The following is a 19,410-nucleotide window of genomic DNA, read 5'->3' as shown; positions in this document are numbered from 1 at the left end:
TTATTTTATTTCTTACATAATGCCTTGCTCCATTTTGTTTCAATATGGGAGAACTTTTTATCATCTACTTCCTCTTGCTCTTGATCTAGACCCTCTCTATGTCGTTTTGGGAACTATTTGCTACCTGTATTGTCATCAAATTAACTTTTTCCATCCTGAATAAAAGTATTTACATCCTAACTTTTCTTATTGACATAACAAACCTAAAACAGTTGTTCTGAATCTATAAAAATGAGGTACACATTCAATCAAGAAAACATTTAACAAAACAATATGACTTATCTAAATTGTGATTTCCTTAAGAGCAAGGATGTTATACTTTATATTCTCTTTCCTTTATGGATCACTGATTTACATGTATCAGTGGTTCTCAGTGAATGCCCTTTCCTCCAGGTGTTTAGAAGTGTCAGGAATGGGGTGGGGGTGGGTGTGCACAATTGGCTGGAGGTATAACTTGTATGGTGCCCTGGAGGACAGTGTTGTTCAATGTCCTATAATGCACATTTGGATTACAACTAATTGCGTCACTCCAAATATCAATAATTTCCCATTGGGAAACACTGACATTTATGATATATTACTTTTTGCTTCACCGAACATATATATATATATATATTGATTGCCTCTTAAGGTAATGTGTTCAACTGTAATTTGATGGATGTGACTCGCAAAACACATACTACGCGCCTGGCAATATGAAGGAAGTGTTACCACTTGATATCACTCTGATTTTCTCAACTGTCCCCAAAGTGGAATGAGTATCATTTGCTTCTGATATCCAACCACCACCACTTAAACATCAAAAATGTTTACTAAAACCCTTATACCAAGGCCAGGCGTAGTGGCTCACACCTGTAATCCCAGCATGTTGGGAGGCCTAGGCAGGCAGACTGCTTGAACGCAGGACTTTGAGACCAGCCTGGGCAACACTGCAAAACCTCATCTCTACAAAAGATACAAAAATTAACCAGGTGTGGTGGTGTGTGCCTGTAGTCCCAGCTACTCAGGAGGCTAAGGTGGGAGGATCGCTTGAGCCCTGGAGTCAAAAGGTTGCAGTGAGCTGAGATCGCACCATTGTACTCTAGCCTGAGTGACATAGCAAGACCCTGTCTCCCTGCTACCCACAAAAACAAATAAAAAAACAAAAATATACCTTTAGCCTTATTTTGGCTTCATACTGCATGACAAGGATGACTATAATATTACCCAGATTGCGTGAATGACTCAGAAAGCATGTAATTTGACATTTAACCATGAAGAAAATAGAAAAGTTGTCCATATTGTTTGTTATAGGGGAAAAAGATTTTTTTAAAATATACATTTATTGTATTTTAATAGCAAAAAATAAATAATTTTAATCATTCCTTTTCAAAGAAGTGTCATTTTATTGTTGCCTTCTTTCAAAGTTAGTTCCCTAAACTTTCAGTAGGTGGCAGTAGCATTCTACTTCCACAGGTCACATTATTGATAGCTAGTAGTAGTGTTTTCCAAGTAAGTGTATACGTTCTGGGATTTCTGAGATATATCTTGTGATCTTCCTATTTTATCTAAATAAATATATTTGAATAATATTTTCATATTTCAAGCTAGGAATATATTCAGAGACGATGAATAACCAATACTGTACATAGCTATACCTAGTATTCGAGAGCTGGGTACACTATGGTTCTAGTTATTCAATTGAAATAGAAGAGCTTTAAATGTTACAATATACTTGGCCACATGTCATTTTATAACTATATAACTATTCAGTTTCCATTCTCTTTGTTATCCTTGAATTTTGAACATTTTGGGGCTTTCTGACCAGTTGAAATGCATGTCACAAAATTTATTTTCTTTTTAGAACAGAAACCTACTATATGGATGTAGCAATAATTATTGGGCTTTTTAAAATCTATACTCTCCATAGTTTATGTCAGTCTTATGATTTTTCATGGAATAGACAATAAAACAGTAAAATCCAGATGTTAAATAGTAATGATGGATATTATTGCTTGACTGCTCCCTATCTGCCAGACACTGCTAAGTGAATTGCCTCATTCTTTCTCTTCACAAATCTATATCATAAGTATTTTAATTATTTTTATTTTACATTTAAGGAAATTGAGGTATAGAGAGGTTAAGTAACTTGCCCAAATTACACATATATTCTAATTCCAGAACCTACACTCTTCACTTATATACTGTTATGACTGCCCAGAAGTGCAAAGCAGATGAGCCTTTTTTCTTTTCCTATTTCCTTCACTCAGTGGACAATGAAGTGAAAATGGAATGTTTTTTCTAATCTAATGAGAGCTCTTGGTTAGTCATTTCCTATGTGGTATGTGTTCTTAATTCTAAGGGCATAAAGAATTAGGCAAAGGAATAGAGAGGAAAAAATATTAATACTTCTTCTTCACATGTCTCTAAAACGGGAGTATCCAGTTCTTAAGACCTTGAGCATGAGATTAATTAACTATCAAATAGCAAACCTAGTGTGTTTTATTTTATATTTTAACCACAATATATTAGAGCAACTGCTGCTGTTGTTTAAGGGAGTACTGGGCTAGATAACCTCTCCAAAGTGTTTTCCAGTTCCGTAATTTTATGATTCTAAGAATTCTGTCATTCAGAACTCTGAAAAAGACTATCCAGCCCACTCAGTAACTTCATAATAATTTTTTAATGCTAACTGTAGTATTATTTATTAACAAATATAAATGACTTAAAAATACTGCTATGAGCTTGTCAATCATTCACAAAGAGTACTTAGCTAATAATGTGTGGTCCAATTTTTAGTGCCTTTGATTAGAGGATGATTTCAGAAAGCATAATGCAGTGTCTGCAGTGAAAAAGAAAGACCAAATCTGTTTAGTAATGCTCAACCCAATGGCAAGAATACGTATTTAATCTTTTTATCCCCAGAGAGTAAATTATATACTCTTGGAGACATTATTCTCAGACCTCTGAACTTCACTGAATGCACTGATGCAAGAATTCTAAATCATTCCATTCTGGTTTGAAGTTTTACTTCAGCTTCTAGAAGTTTCCAGCATTTACATTTACAAAGGAACAACTCTTGTATGAGAGAATCAGGCTTAGATATCTTTACCCTTTCATATTGTAAAGACAGTGCATAAATTCCCAAATGTGGCATCACGTAGGCAAAAAAAAAAAAAAATTTTGAGACTTGTTGGATCCACTCTTATTTTCCAAATAAAGTGTCATGCATAGTGTCATTGAACTAAACTAGGAGTAGACTTAGAAACCATCTTCAGGGATTTTCATGGAATACTCATCCGTTTTTGATATATAGGTTATTTCCCTATTTTTTTCTTTCTTTTTCTTTTTTTTTTTTTTTTTTTTGTTCCATCTTTAGATTGTCTATGAGTAAACTTGAATGTGTGGGTTGGCAGTGGGAAACTTTGTGCTGATTAAAGGGTAGATATTTGACCTAAATAAATATATAATGAATAGAAGTGGAGATAGAAAAAGTAAGGGAAACAACAAGAGGGGAAGAAAGTTTTGATGTGGCCCAGCATGTTCAGAATTAGAGGCCAGAATACAGAGATGGAAGGAGTGGGGTGCCAGCCTTCCCACTGCTTAGTTTTGGAGTCATTCAATGCCAGTTACATTCTCTGTTTGTAGAACAGGGTAAAATAAAACCAAGGGAAAGACAGTTGGAGTGTTCATCAGCACAGTAGTTATGTTGATATACCTGTAAGGAATCTACCCCTCACAGCTTCTACTCCACGTGATACACCCTGGTCTTGGTTGGTCCTGGGTCTTTTTACACTCCCATTCTACTCTTTTCCAGAAATGGTAAGTATCAAAACTGTCCCAACCAACAATGACACTGAAAAAAATCAGTTTTATAATTTTAGAACTGCTGTAGCCAGCATTAAAAGCAGACCCTGCATCTTCTGAGAATCTGGCCCACCACCCTCCTTTGAGTACACAGCTGTGGCTTTGGACTTGACAGTGTGTGTTTAACTTCTAGTTTGAGTTTCACTGCACCACCTTTGCCGGTAACTTTCCATGTGTATGCTTTCTATAAGCCACAGTGAAGTTCTTACTCATTTAACGGCAGAATGATCAGAACTCTGTTTCTATCTGTATTTTCACAAAGAAGATAGGGCCAGCTGACCATATCTGGGCCTGGGACCTAAGAAATCAACTAGAATGGGGTATACTTTTGGAGGCTACCCAAAGTGGGAACCCAGTATTTCAAGTTCAAGCCAATTTCCTGAGGGAGGCTCAAGAGTCAGTGCCAGAGAGAACAGATATAAACTCCAAGTTCAGAGTGTGAGAGCCTAGAGTCAGGAATGAAATAAAGCTTGACTGAAGCAAGGACAGTCAGGAACAATTGACAATGGTCTAAATAGAATGCTTTCCAAAAATGCTAATGGGTTGTCCATGGCCAGCAGGAGGAGGTAGGTACATAGCTGTATTAACACTGATAATCCCAGACCATTCAGTCCAAGCTAGAGACTGCTAAACAAGCTATTGGGAGGTATGGGAGGTGTATTTATCCATTTTCATACTGCTATGAAGAAATACCTGAGACTGGGTAATTTTTTTTTTTAAAAAAGGAGGGTGTTTAAAAGACTCACAGTTCCACATAGTTGGGGAGGCCTCATAATCATGGTGGAAGGTGAAGGAGGAACAACAGCACATCTTACATGATGGCAGGCAAAAGAGTGTGTGCAGGGGAACTGCTCTTTATAAAACCATCAGATCTCATGAGACTTACTATCACAAAAACAGCATGGGACAAACCCGCCCTCATGATTCAATTATCTCCCACCAGGTCCCTCCCACAACATGTGGGGATTATGGGAGCTAAAATTCACGATGAGATTTGGGTGGGGACACAGCCAAACCATATCAAGAGGGATCATGTGAATGGATGAAAGAGGATGAGGGTACTGGACTTTGATTTCTTTAGTACTCTGATTTTATTATATTGATTTCTACAGATCTAGATTAAATACCGTGCAATATTAAATAATACCTTATAAATATTTTGATGTGTTTATGAACATATATAGAACCCCCTTATCCCTCCAGATGTTAAGAGCAGAGCAGGAAAATCTGCATACTTAATTTCATTAATAAAGAAAAATCTTCAAGGATTTAGTCTCTGGAGGAAAATACAATAGGTGTTTTCGACAGCTGTACCTAAATAACTGTACCACAAGATGGTGCTCACACATTAAAGTAATGCTGTTTTTCAAGAAGTTTGCCTCATCTAAATTTTAGAATCTGAAACAAGACATTTATGTTTTAAACTATTTGCACATCTTTTAGTACAAATTTCCTTAGCACTGAAATATAGTGAGTTTTAAATTTAAGCTGATTTGCTAACAAATGCCCTCTTTATGGAGGAAAAAAACAACAATTCCACTTTTGTTTGCCCTAAAGATCTTTTATTGTATAATTTCTGATATGTTAAGTGGGTTAAAGTTTATATTTCTCACTTTGGGAGGCCGAGGCGGGCGGATCACAAGGTCAGGAGATCGAGACCATCCTGGCTAACATGGTGAAACTCCGTCTCTACTAAAAATACAAAAAAAATTTAGCTGGGCGTGGTGGCGGGCGCCTGTAGTCCCAGCTAAATGGGAGGCTGAGGCAGGAGAATGACGTCAACCCAGAAGGCGGAGCTTGCAGTGAGCCGAGATCACGCCACTGCACTCCAGCCGGGGCGACAGAGCAAGACTCCGTCTCAAAAAAAAAAAAAAAAAGAAGTTTATATTTCTACCAGGCTCACTTTTTTCTTTTATTTCCTTTAAATTCAAGACAGTGCAACATAAATTAGCAGAATTAAAAACACATATATGTGTAACCAGAGCATTTGTGGACAACTGTCTCCAGCTGCATGAAGCAAAACGTTTGGACTCTGCCACTGCTTGCATGGCGAAATACTGGTATGCATGCTACAGTAATTAGAGTGTGGTGTGTGCTCAGACTGTGATGGAATTCTGCCAATTTTAAGCTCAACCTTGAGGGTCTTAAAGGAGGAAATCGGTGAAATGAAAAATAAAAGTAAGACTCAACTTAAAAAAAAAACGCTAAAATGTTCCATTAAGCATACGTATAATGTGCTAAAAATTATTCAGGTTGGTATTTAATTGTTTTATCCTAATAGGCAAGCAAAGTTAGTATTTAATTATTAACTTGCTATTGAAAATAAAATATTAAGAGTGGGATAATGAAGAGTGATATTGTTAGGATGATGAATTCGTTCATTCAAGTAATAGTTTAATTTCAAATTATCTGAAGAGCGACAGTATAGTGAGTATGAAAGGGAACAGTAAAACTTAGGAGTCTTGAGATAGAGTCCCAATTCTTTTATTAAATAACTGTAACTAAACTTAATTCCATCCAGGAAAATGTTTTTGTCATCTGTGAAATGGCTAAGTTGGACACGATTTTTCTATTTAAGGTGCTTTCCAAATGTAAGAAAAAATTCACGAAGAACTGGCTGTCCAATCAAAGTTTCACAGGCTCTATTAAGTGAAAGAAAAATAAAAATCCTGTTAAGTTTAGAAAGACTTCGATTTGAATTAAAGATTATTAGCAATGGTGTTAAAGATGAGTTGATTGAAAAAACATCCCTGTATGTCAGACTTTTGTATATTTTAAGATTTTGGAATATATGGTCTAAATCAGATTCTGGAAGTAGATTCAGTTTCTTGTTTTTAAAAACAAACATTCTCACATATCATTAGCCCAAGAGTAACCTAGATTAAATTCCTGTCATTATTCATTAACTTGTGTTCAGTTCAGTCACAAGTAGAACAAGGGAAATATTTTGTGCTTTATGTAATGATCCCATAATAATAAAATTGCCAGATTGAAAAGTAATGTGGAATTACTTTTCAGAAACTTGCACTTTTGAAGAGGCTTTTTATATTTACATTTACAACAAGTTCTTTGACTAGTGGCAAAAAGTGTAAAAAAAATTTACATATTTTTGGGAAAAGAAGTTCGGATAGCCATTGACCTTGTTATTTGAAAACCTCAGGTTTATACACATGCTGGTATTTCACATTGAAGCACAGGAGGCAGCTAGTTATAGCCCAGTAAATATTTCACAAAAATACTTGCCAAACATAAAAAAACTATCAAATTCCAACTATTATTGTCCCCAAAGTCTTGTCTATTAATAATTATATTGTTAATATATTGCTTAGAAATATCCTCACCTGTTGTATGGTTTGAGTTTAAAATTATTGTAAATTTAAAAAAGTATATATCTTTATTTTTGCTTTATGCTTCCCACCATTGAAAAATAAGTAGTGGGGTGCTGTACCTTGCCACTGTAGTAACTCCTACTGGAGAAGCTGAGGTGGGAGGATCCTTTGAGCCCAGGAGTTCAAGACTCTAATGAGCTATGATTGTGCCGCTGTACCCCAACCTGGGCCATAGAGTGAGTGAGACTCCATCACTAAAACAAACACACAAACAAACAAAAGAAAGAAAAGACAAATAAGTAGAAAAAAGTTTTGAACTAACATATTTTTATGTTAAGGTGAATAAAATCTCTATCATGAATTTTAATGATAGAATTGTGATATTATCAGAAAAGAATTTTTCTCAAGCACTGCATGTTTATATATACAAACATTATATATAATACTAATATACACACTTCAGGAATAATAATCTGTATGTCATTTTCTAATGTTTCCTATATGATAGCATATACTTTGTTAGTGTGCCCTCTCAGGTTTTCACTGTTATCTTCAATTTATTTCTGAAAAGTCAGAACCCTAAAAAATTGCTTTTTTATACTGAAATTCAGAATCATGATCTTCAAGTAGAAAGTGACATCATTGGAGAAAAAATGCATATTACAAGGTCAAAAAGAACTAGGTGGCTGAGTAATTTAGATCATATAGAGAATCCAAATAAATTAGAATATATTCAAGTTTTTACTGTAACTTTTTCTAGCCTGAAATAGCCAAAACCTAATCATCTGAGCTTTCTACCTTTTGTTTCTAGGCTAGCAAAAACCTAGCAAGAAAGGTAATTGATGAAAAAGGTATTCTTATATGAAAATTCTCTTGAAATTTATTTCATATGTAATTTTTATCATCTTCTTTGCTTGGCTAATATACTGTTCTAATCGCTTAATAAATGTGCACATTTCAACAATTGTAAATAATTAATTTTCTGGTTTTGAAGCACCTCGTGAAAATCCATTTCAAACATTTCTTTTCTGACTTTTATTTTGGTCATTTAGGGCATCTGAGTTACAAAATAGTGTGGCTTATGACTGTGTACAGCTCCATGGAGGTTGGGGATACATGTGGGAGTACCCAATTGCAAAGTAAGTATAGTTTTCTGATATACTCCTCTTTATGATGTGAAGAAAAAGGAAAATTTCTTTACTTTGTACATCAAATGTAGAGGGAAAGGAGGTGTGCAATCTTTTGAATTTTTCAGCTGAATACAGACAAAATGTTTTCAAGCAAATGGAAACAGCTTTTTTTTTTTTTATTTTTTATCAACTCCCTACTAGGATTTTATCTTTCTTAAAGTAAAGACACCAGTATACAAAAGCTTGATCCTTGGCTTTATTTGAATCATTATGTAGAAGGACAAATAGTATTTTCAAAAATTTTTTTAATTTTTAATTTTTAATTTTATTTTATTTTGAGACAGTTTCACTCTGTCACCCAGGTTGGAGTACAGTGGCATGATCTGGACTCACTGCAACATCTGCCTTCCAGGTTCAAATAATTCTTGTGCCTCAGTCTCCAGAGTAGCTGGAATTAACAGGTGCGTGCCATGACACCTGGCTAATTTTTTTGTATTTTTGGTAGAGGTGTGGTTTTGCCATGTTGGCCAGGCTGGTCTCAAATCCCTGGCCTCAAGTGATCCACCTGCCTTGGCCTCCCAAAGTGCTGGGATTACCGGCGTGAGCCACTGCGTCTGGCCAAATACTACTTTTTTTTAAAAACTGAAAAAAAGGCCGGGCGCGGTGGCTCAAGCCTATAATCCCAGCACTTTGGGAGGCCGAGACGGGCGGATCACGAGGTCAGGAGATCGAGACCATCCTGGCTAACACGGTGAAACCCCGTCTCTACTAAAAACTACAAAAAACTAGCCGGGCGAGGTGGCGGGTGCCTGTAGTCCCAGCTACTCGGGAGGCTGAGGCAGGAGAATGGCGTGAACCCGGGAGGCGGAGCTTGCAGTGAGCTGAGATCCGGCCACTGCACTCCAGCCTGGGTGACAGAGCGAGACTCCGTCTCAAAAAAAAAAAAAAAAACTGAAAAAAAAAAAAAAGCAATACAGAAAATTTAACTGGCCTATGAAAAGGATCTAAGTTGTCACATATCTTAAATATCTGATTATTTGTTTTGTTCTAAAAAATAAATTTAAAATCTTTATTTTTTCTAAATAGATTTTTTATTTCCTTCAAATTGAAAATAATCAAATATATCTTTTTATCATATATGAATATTCTTATCAGTTTGAAGCAGTACTAATTTATAAATAGGCAGTGTCCTCATCCATATTTTTTCCTCAATCTCCAGAATTTCCTTTTCTCTTAACATAGTATTTCACCTCAGAAGTCTCCCCATAGCTTTTCTCCTTATCACCTTAGAAAATATATTTTTCTTATTATTTAGCAATGATTTTGGTTTAGAAAAATTTTCCCAAGGAAATTTTTGGTTTATACAAAAAAGTACAATTTGTTCTGAATCTGAGAGTAAGAATGCTATAGACTTCTAAAAACGTTTTAAGATTTTTATCTTAATATAAAGTATCTAAAGGAAAAAATTATGAAACCCACATTCAAACTGACAGCCTAATGATTTCAAATTTATCTTTTTGAAAAGTATAATTGGAAACACTTAATATGCTTATAGTCCTTAGTGAGAAAAAATATTTTACTAAAATTACATTAAGAGCAGAAGCTATGTAGTGGCTCAATATTTGTGTGGTTTAGTTCACATTTAAGAAAGGCCTATTAGGTGGGGAGAAGGCAATCATCTAAATGGCTTAGGATTGGAGTGTGCCATAAGCCTTGGTCTCTGTTTTCTCGGAGACCAAGTTGATACCAAGCAAACATTGTAGCTTGATGGCTTATTTGAAATCTCTGGTTGATACCAAGTTGATACCAAGCAAACATTGTAGCTTGATGGCTTATTTGAAATCTCTGGTTTTAGTCTGAGACTTATATTCCCTTTAAGAAACAATAATAACCTTTCTTGGCCAGTTTGTTCAAAGATTGTATGAATTTCTAAACTAGACTTCTATTTCTCTTCCCATGTATCGCCTAATATCAAAAAAGCCACTTAGGCCAGGCGCGGTGGCTCACTCCTGCTATCCTAGCACTTTGGAAGGCCAAGGCGGGTGGATCACCTGAGGTCAGGAGTTCAATACCAGCCTGGGCAACATGGCGAAATACCATTTCTACTAAAAATACAAAAAAAATAGCTAGGCGTGGTGCGGGCGCCTGTAGTCCCAGCTACTCCGGAGGCACAAGAATTGCTTGAACCTGGGAGGTGGAGGTTGCAGTGAGTCGAGATTGTACCACTGCACTCCAGCCTGGGCGACAGAGTGAGACTCTGTCTCAAAAAAACAAACAAACAAAACAAAAAAAACACGTAGACACATTCGGCAATATGTGGATGTAATGTAGAGACTTTGACTTGATTAAAAAAAGTTATTCTAATTGTGTTTCTTATATCCCCCAGACTAAACTACATTAGTTTATATATATATGTTGCTGAGTGTTGGTTTCATAGATAAGAGGTGCTTTCTCTGCTTTTTTATTTTGTTTTTTTGTTTTTGTCTTTTTAAACAACTGGTCTTCAGCATGTGTGTTTATTTAAGTCTTACTCATTAGACTCGAGCCTGTGAGGAGTGAGATTTAAGCCTTGCCATTTGAAGATTTCTCTGCCATGCTAGGAAGAGCAGCCTTAGATGTAGAACTTCATTGCAGTGTGGTTAAACATTTCTGCTGCTGCCTTTCACTGTTAATTTTAGTTGATGACTAAATTTAATTAGTAACATATCAAAGGTCTACTAATCTCTGCTTTATCTACTCCATTGGAACTTCTTTAATGTAAAAAGAAGCCTAGCCTATTTAAAAATATATATATATCTAAACACAGTGCGATTGCTGAAGTAGGTTTACAATAGGTAAGTGCTCAAAATGCAGGTGCTAGATTTTGTAGAGAACAGCAAAATCTGTTCAGAAAAAAAGTTTGAAAATATAAATATCTCAAGCTTTTAAAGTTTTCAGCCAAAAGTTCTGAGATTCTAAATTTCCTTTGTAATACAGTAAATCATATCAGTAAATATTTACTGAGTGCCCATTTCTTTGTAAGGAACCCTGATGAATATGGAGAAGAGTAAGTCCAAAAATGGTATGTTCCTAGAGCTGGCACATTTAATTTGTCTTAAAAATCAAATTTAAACAAAACAAAACACCAAGATTATACTTGAGAAAAAAAAGAAAAAAGAAAAAAAGCCTTTGAGTGGGTCTACCAGGAAAGTCCAAAGTTCAATAACTAGCTCTAAGTTCTTTGGCCAATGAAAGTGTTGCGATATACAAAAAAAAAATTTGAAAAAGAGGCAGAATACCAACATCCTCATTCCAGCCTGCCAATGATGTGTTGTTAGTGATCATTAAACAGCAACCATTAATTAGGAAATGTATTAACTTCTCTCTACCTTAGTTCCTTTACCAGGAAAACAGTACTAACATTTATCCCTCCCCAATCCCAGAGCTGAGAGGATAAAGTGAGATGAGAAAAGACAAAAACAACTGCACAGTGGCATGATTGTTGTCATGACTATCAGAAATGAATTTCTGATGATATTTGTTTTTGGTTTTTTTTTCGGGGGGTGGGTATGGCAATGCACTCAGCCACTTTGTATTTTAACTCCACACATCACTGAAGTGACTATTAACCATTTCCAAAAACCAGGTTACTTGTTAACTTTCTGGGAAATAATATTTGCTAAAGCATCAGTTTATATTCCTAATAGTGATAGTAGTTGTGGGAATACTAGAAAATATGAATCTTTTTTCTTTCGTTTTCTATAAAACCAGTGGATTTCAACTTTTTTAGGAAATGTTAAAGATAAAAAGAAACTAAGACATTCTGTCCTTTTCCTAATCTAAAAGACTTTTTAAGAGTGTTATCATATGTGCTGAATTTTACAAAATTAAATCAGCTGATATATACTTACTATTTTTATTTTGAATTTGTAATCTCTTTAATCAAATTAATACAAAGCTATACATATTATTAATGTCTTAATAGTTTTTTTACTATTACTCCAATATAGGATGAATGCCATATTGAAAAAATTAGTAATTCGTGAAGGACTTTTATTGTTTGTACTTCATTAAATTAATAGTTTAAGAGTTACCTGGTAAGACAAAATTTACAGTTTCTAAAATATTTTATTTATTCATTCAATCATCTTCTGATTTATCCAGAGCTTATGTAGATGCCAGAGTTCAGCCAATCTATGGTGGTACAAATGAAATAATGAAGGAGCTGATTGCAAGAGAGATCGTCTTTGACAAGTAGACATCTGCCCACATCCTGGAATCCTATTACAGCTAATCTGGTTTTAAATCTGCTCAAGATAAAATGTAACTTAGAAAGCGAAGAACACTAAACATGTTTTTACCTGCTCTCTCTGTAGAGAAGGAAATAAAATATAAATATAAGATTAACACAGTGGAAGGACAAATCTTTGAAGCCAAAATTCTAGTTTTCCAATATAAGGTTTAACTTACAGTTTTTTATGTAGCCAAAGGTAAAAGATTTTCTGAATCTAGATGCCTAGGTATTTCATTTATCTCTAAAATTCTAAAAAGCATAAATTGTTCAAATCTTCAAACTGAGGCAGAAATAATTTTATGTCTTTATAATATGAAAACATTAATAAGATAGCACATTGACTTTTAAAGGGAAAAGTAAATATACTTAGAATGTAAACTCATTTCGGCTACCATTTGCTCCAAATTCCCTAGAACAGTGGTTTTTACCACTGTACTCCAACCAGCTGTTTTTAAGCAATGGAACTCTTTCTTCAAACAAAAGCTTATGCAGAACATCTCTGTGAAAAGCAGTGAGAACTGCTTTGATTGAAGCCGGAAGCCGTAATACCTTACTGCCTTGAAACCCCCAGGACTCAGCTAAGTATTTGCCTAACCCTGACCAGGGAATGCCTTGGTTCTGTCAATTGCTGACACCTGATAACACGGAATAATCCATCATTCTTTAATTTCAAGATATTGGTACGTTTTATAGGTATCAAAGCAATGGCTTTTTTCCAACAGTTAATGTGTTTAGTAACTTAATGATTACTTTATGTCTTCTATAAACCAAAATGTTAATACAATGATGACAAACAAAACTGACAAGATCACTAAAAAATAAGTGAATAAACAAATAAGTAGTAAAATAAGGTAAGAAGTAAATATGTAAAGGAGATAATTTCAAGCATAAGTGCAATGTAAATAATTAAGCATTTAAAATTCAAAAGTGAGGAAATGACATTTGATTTGAGACTTAAAAGTAATTACAAAAAATAAACCATTAATTTAAAGTGGCTTTAAAATGGAAATAGATGTATTCTTACTCAACTTAGAACACAAACATTTTGTTTGGTATTGTTGATATTAAACATTGTTTTTTAATACAACCATTACAGCTGGAGAGAGGAGAGGGAAGAAAAAATATTTTGATACCATTCTTTTTTTTTTATTTTTTTTTTATAATTTTTTTTTTAAAGATGGAGTCTCGCTTTATCATCCAGGCTGGAGTGCAATGGTGTGACCTCTGCTCACAGCAACCTCCGCCTCCCGGGTTCAAGCGATTCTCCTGCCTCAGCCTCCTGAGTAGCTGGGATTGCAGGCACATACCACCACACCTGGCTAATTTTTGTATTTTTACTAGAGACGGGGTTTCACCATGTTGGTCAGTGGTCTCGAACTCCTGGCCTCATGTTCTGCCTGCCTCAGCCTCCCAAAGTACTGTGATTACAGGTGTGAGCTACCACACCTGGCCTTTTTATTATACTTGAAGTTCTGGGATATATGTGCAGAACATGCAGGTTTGTTACATAGGTATACACACGCCATGGTGGTTTCCTGCACCCATCAACCTGTCATCTACATTAGGTATTTCTCCTAATGCTATCCCTCCCCTACCCGCCTATCTTCCACAGGCCCTGGTGTGTGATGTTCCCCTTCCTGTGTCCATGTGTTCTCATTTTTCAACTCCCACTTATGAATGAGAGCATGTGGTGTTTGGTTTTCTGTTTCTGTGTTAGTTTGCTGAGAATGATGGTTTCCAGCTTCATCCATATCCCTGCAAAGGACATGAACACATCCTTTTTTTATGGCTGCATAGTATTCCATGGTGTATATGTGCCACATTTTCTTTATCCAGTCTATCATTGATGGGCATTTGGGTTGGTTCCAAGTCTTTGCTATTGTGAACAGTGCTGCAATAAACATATGTGTGCATGTGTCTTTATAGTAGAGTGATTTATAATCCTTTGGGTATATACCCAGTAATGAGATTGCTGGGTCAAATGGTATTTCTGGTTCTAGATCCTTGAGGAATCGCCACACTATCTTCCACAATGGTCGAACTAATTTCCACCCCCACCAACAGTGTAAAATTGTTCCTATTTCTTGACATCCTCTCCAGCATCTATTGTTTTCTGACTTTTTAATGATTGGCATTCTAACTGGCATGAGATGGTATCTTATTGTGGTTTAGATTTGCATTTCTCTAATGACCAGTGATGATGAGCTTTTTTTCATATGTTCGTTGGCCACATAAATGTCTTCTTTTGAGAAGTGTCTCTTCATCTCCTTCACCCACTTTTTGTTGGAGTTGTTTTTTTCTTCTAAATTTGTTTAAGTTCCTTGTATACTCTGGATATTAGCCCTTTATCAGATGGATAGATTGCAAAAATGTTCTCCCATTCTGTTGGTTGCCTGTTCACACCGATAGTTTCTTTTGCTGTGCAGAAGCTCTTTAGTTTAATTATATTCCATTTGTCAACTTTGGCTTTGTTGCAATTGGTTTTGGTGTTTTAGTCATGAAATCTTGGCCCATGCCTATGTCCTGAATGGTATTGCCTAGGTTTTCTTCTAGGGTTTTTATGGTTTTTAGGTCTTACATTTAAGTCTTTAATCCATCTTGAGTTAATTTTTGTATAAGGTGTAAGGAGGGGGTCCAGTTTCAATTTTCTGCGTATGGCTAGCCAGTTTTCCCAACACTATTTATTAAATAGGGAATCATTTCCCCATTGCTTGTTTTTGTCAGGTTTGTCAAAGATCAGATGGTTGTAGATGTGTGGCATTATTTCTGAGGCCTCTGTTCTATTACATTGGTCTATATATCCATTTTGGTACCAGTACCATGCTGTTTTGGTTACTGTAGCCTTGTAGTATAGTTTGAAGTCAGGTAGCATGATGCCTCTAGCTTTGTTCTTTTAGCTCAAGATTTTCTTGGCTATGTGGTCTCTTTTTTGGTTCCATATGAAATTTAAAGTAGTTTTTTCTAATTCTGTGAAGAAAGTCAATGGTAGCTTGATGGGAATAGCATTGAATCTATAAATTACTTTGGGCACTATAGCCATTTTCACTATATTGATTCTTCCTATCCGTGAGCATGTAATGTTTTTCCATTTGTTTGTGTCCTCTCTGATTTCCTTGAGCAGCAGTTTGTACTTCTCCTTGAAGAGGTCCTTCACATCCCTTGTAAGCTGGATTCCTAGGTATTTTATTCTCTTTTTAGCAACTGTGAATGGGAGTTCACTCATGATTTGGCTGTTTGTCTATTACTGGTCTATAAGAATGCTTGTGGTTTTTGCACATTGATTTTGTATCCTGAGACTTTGCTGAAGTTACTTATCAGCTTAAGGAGATTTTTGGCTGAGATGATGGGGTTTTCCAAATATACAACCATGTCATCTGCAAACAGAGACAATTTGACTTCCTCTCTTACTGTTTGAATACCTATATTTCTTTCTCTTGCCTGACTGCCTGGGCCAGAACTTCCAATACTATGTTGAATAGGAGTGGTAAGAGAGGGCATCCTTGTCTTGTGCTGGTTTTCAAAGGGAGTGCTTCCAGTTTTTGCCCATTCAGTATGATACTGGCTATGGGTTTGTCATAAATAGCTCCTATTATTTTGAGATACATTCCATCAATACCTAGTTTATTGTGAAGGGGTGCTGATTTATATCGGAGGCCTTTTCTGCATCTGTTGAGATAGTCACGTGGTTTTTGTCATTGGTTCTGTTTATGTGATGGGTTAAGTTTATTCATTTGTGTATGTTGAACCAGCCTTGCATTCCAGGGATGAAGTCAACTTGATCATGGTGGATAAACTTTTCAGTGTGCTGCTGGATATGGTTTGCCAGTATTTTATTGAGGATTTTTGAATCGATGTTCATCAGGGATATTGGCCTGAAATTTTCTTTCTTTTTTCTTTTGTTGTGTCTCTGCCAGGTTTTGGTATCAGGGTGATGCTGGCCTCATGAAATGAGTTAGAGAGGAGTCTCTCTTTTTTTATTGTTTGGGATAGTTTCAGAAGGAATGGTACCAGCTCCTCTTTGTACCTCCAACAGAAGATGGCTGTGGATCCATCTGGTCCTGGGGGTTTTTTTTGGTTGGTAAGCTATTAATTCCTGCCTCAATTTCAGAGCCTATTATTGGTCTATTCAGGGATTGGACTTCTTCCTTGTTTAGTCTTGGGAGGGTGTATGTGTCCAGGAATTTATCTATTCTAGATTTTCTAATTTATTTGTGTAGAGGTGTTTATGGTATTCTCTGGTAGTAGTTTGTATTTTTGTGGAATCAGTGGTGATATCCACTTTATCAGTTTTTTATTGTGTCTTTTTTATTCTTCTCTCATTTCTTCTTTATTAGTCTGACTATAGGTCTATCTATTTTGTTAATCTTTTCAAAAAACCAGCCTCTGGATTCATTGATTTTTTTTTTTTTTTTTTTGAGAGAGAGTCTCGCTCTGTCACCCAGGCTGGAGTGCAGTGGCCAGATCTCAGCTCACTGCAAGCTCCGCCTCCCGGTTTTACACCATTCTCCTGCCTCAGCCTCCTCCCCTAACTGGGACTACAGGCGCCCGCCACCTTGCCCGGCTAGTTTTTTTTATTTTTTATTTTTTAGTAGAGACGGGGTTTCACCATGTTAGCCAGGATGGTCTCGATCTCCTGACCTCGTGATCCGCCCGTCTCGGCCTCCCAAAGTGCTGGGATTACAGGCTTGAGCCACCGCGCCCAGCCTATTCATTGATTTTTTGAAGGCTTTTTCATGTTTCTGACTCCTTCAGTTCTGCTCTGATCTTAGATATTTCTTGTCTTCTGGTAGCTTTTGAATTTGTTTGCTCTTGCTGTTCTAGTTCCTTTAATTGTGATGTTAGGGTGGTGATTTTAGATCTTTCCTGCTTTCTCCTGTGGGCATTTAGTGCTATTTGTTTCCCTCCAAATACTGCTTTAGCTGAGTCCCAGAGATTCTGGTATGTTGTCTCTTTGTTCTCATTCATTTCAAAGAACTTCTTGATTTCTGCCTTAATTTCGTTATTTACCCAGTAGTCATTCAGGAGTAGGTGGTGTTCAGTATCCATGTAGTTGTGCAGTTTTGAGTGAGTTTCTTAATCCTGAGTTCTAATTTGATTGTACTGTGGTCTGAGAGACTGTTGTGGTTTCTGTTATTTTGCATTTGCTGAGGAGTGTTTTACGTCCAATTATGTGGTCAATTTCAGAATAAGTGCAATGTGGTGCTGAGAAGAATGTATATTCTGTTGATTTGGGGTGGAGAGTTCTGTAGATGTCTATTAGGCTCACTTGGTCCACAGCTGAGTTCAAATCCTGAATATCTTCTTAATTTTCTGTCTCATTGATCTAATATTGACAGTGGGGTGTTAAAGTCTCCCACTATTATTGTGTGGGAGTCTAAGTCTCTTTGTAGGCCTCTAAGAACTTTCTTTATGAATCTGGGTGCTTCTGTATTGGGTGCATATATATTTAGGATAGTTAGCGTTTCTTGTTGCATTGATCCCTGTAATGCCCTCCTTTGTCTTTTTTGATCTTTGTTGGTTTAAAGTCTGTTTTAGAGAGACTAGGATTGCAACCCCTGATTTTTTTGGCTCTCCATTTGCTTGGTAGATATTCTGCCATCCCTTTTTCTTGAGCCTATGTGTGTTTTGCACATGAGATAGGTCTCCTGAATACAGTACACCAATGGGTCTTGACTGTTTATCCAATTTGCCAATCTGTATCTTTTAATTGGGGCATTTAGGCCATTTACATTTAAGGTTAATATTGTTATGTCTGAATTTGATTCTGTCATTATGAGGCTAGCTGGTTATTTTGCCCATTAGTTGATGCATTTTCTTCAGTGTCAATGGTCTTTACAATTTGGTACATTTTTGCAGTGGCTGGTACTGGTTTTTCCTTTCCATATTTAGTGCTTCCTTCAGGAGCTCTTGTAATGCAGGCCTGGTGGTGACAAAATCTCTCAGCATTTGCTTGTCGGTAATAGATTTTATTTCTCCTTTGTTTATGAAGCTTAGTTTGACTGGATATGAAATTCTGGGTGGAAAATTCTTTTCCTTAAAAATGTTGAATATTGGCCCCCATTCTTTTCTGGCTAGTAGCATTTCTGCAGAGAGATCTGCTGTTAATCTGATGGGCTTCCCTTTGTGGGTAAACCGACCTTTCTCTCTGGCTGCCCTTAACATTTTTTCATTCATTTCAACCTTGATGATTCTGATGATTATGTGTCTTGGGGTTGCTCTTCTTGAGAAGTATCTTTGTGGTGTTCTCTGTATTTTCTGAATTTGAATGTTGGCTTATCTTGCTAGGTTGGGGAAATTCTCCTGGATAATATCCTGAAGAGTATTTTCCAGCTTGGTTCTGTTCTCCCCATCATTTTCAGGTACACCAGTCAAATGTAGATTTGGTCCTTTCACATAGTCCCATATTTCTTGGAGGCTTTGTTCATTCCTTTTCATTCCTTTTTCGCTAATCTTGTCTTCATGCTTTATTTCATTAAGTTCATCTTTAATCTCTGATATCCTTTCTTCTGCTTGATTGATTTGGCTATTGATACTTGTGTATGCTTCACGAAGGTCTCCTGCTGTGTTTTTCAGCTCCATCAGGCTATTTATGATCTTCTCTAAACTGGTTATTCTAGTTAGCAATGCCTCTAACCTTTTTTTCAGATTCTTAGCTTCCTTGCATTGGGTTAGAACATGTTCCTTTAGCTCGGAGGAGTTTGTTATTACCCACCTTCTGAAGCCTACTTTTGTCAATTCGTAAAACTCATTCTCTGTCCAGTTTTGTTCCCTTGCTGGCAAGGAGTTGTGATCCTTTGGAGGAGAATTGGCATTCTGGTGTTTGGAATTTTCA

General features: G+C 36.2%; 1 protein-coding gene across 3 annotated transcripts in view; it reads left to right on the top strand.

Annotated features, from left to right (window-relative positions):
• The window catches only part of ACADL (acyl-CoA dehydrogenase long chain), a 50,832-nt gene that overhangs the window by 26,587 nt on the left and 4,835 nt on the right, over positions 1 to 19,410 (top strand). For 2 of the 3 annotated variants that reach the window (XM_030916625.1, XM_030916624.1), the window contains 2 exons: positions 5,779 to 5,906; positions 8,228 to 8,314. In XM_030916625.1, coding sequence (XP_030772485.1) covers positions 5,779 to 5,906; positions 8,228 to 8,314 — 215 coding nt within the window. Of the gene's footprint in view, positions 1 to 5,778; positions 5,907 to 8,227; positions 8,315 to 12,448; positions 13,506 to 19,410 lie in introns of those variants that run through there. The other variant, XM_010354922.2, reaches the window with a different exon arrangement.

This window comes from Rhinopithecus roxellana, chromosome 14 (assembly GCF_007565055.1).
Source record: "Rhinopithecus roxellana isolate Shanxi Qingling chromosome 14, ASM756505v1, whole genome shotgun sequence".
Classification (NCBI taxonomy): Eukaryota; Metazoa; Chordata; class Mammalia; order Primates; family Cercopithecidae; genus Rhinopithecus; species Rhinopithecus roxellana.
The sequence above is the reverse complement of the archived record's forward strand: the minus strand, read 5'-3'. Positions and strand labels throughout refer to the sequence as shown.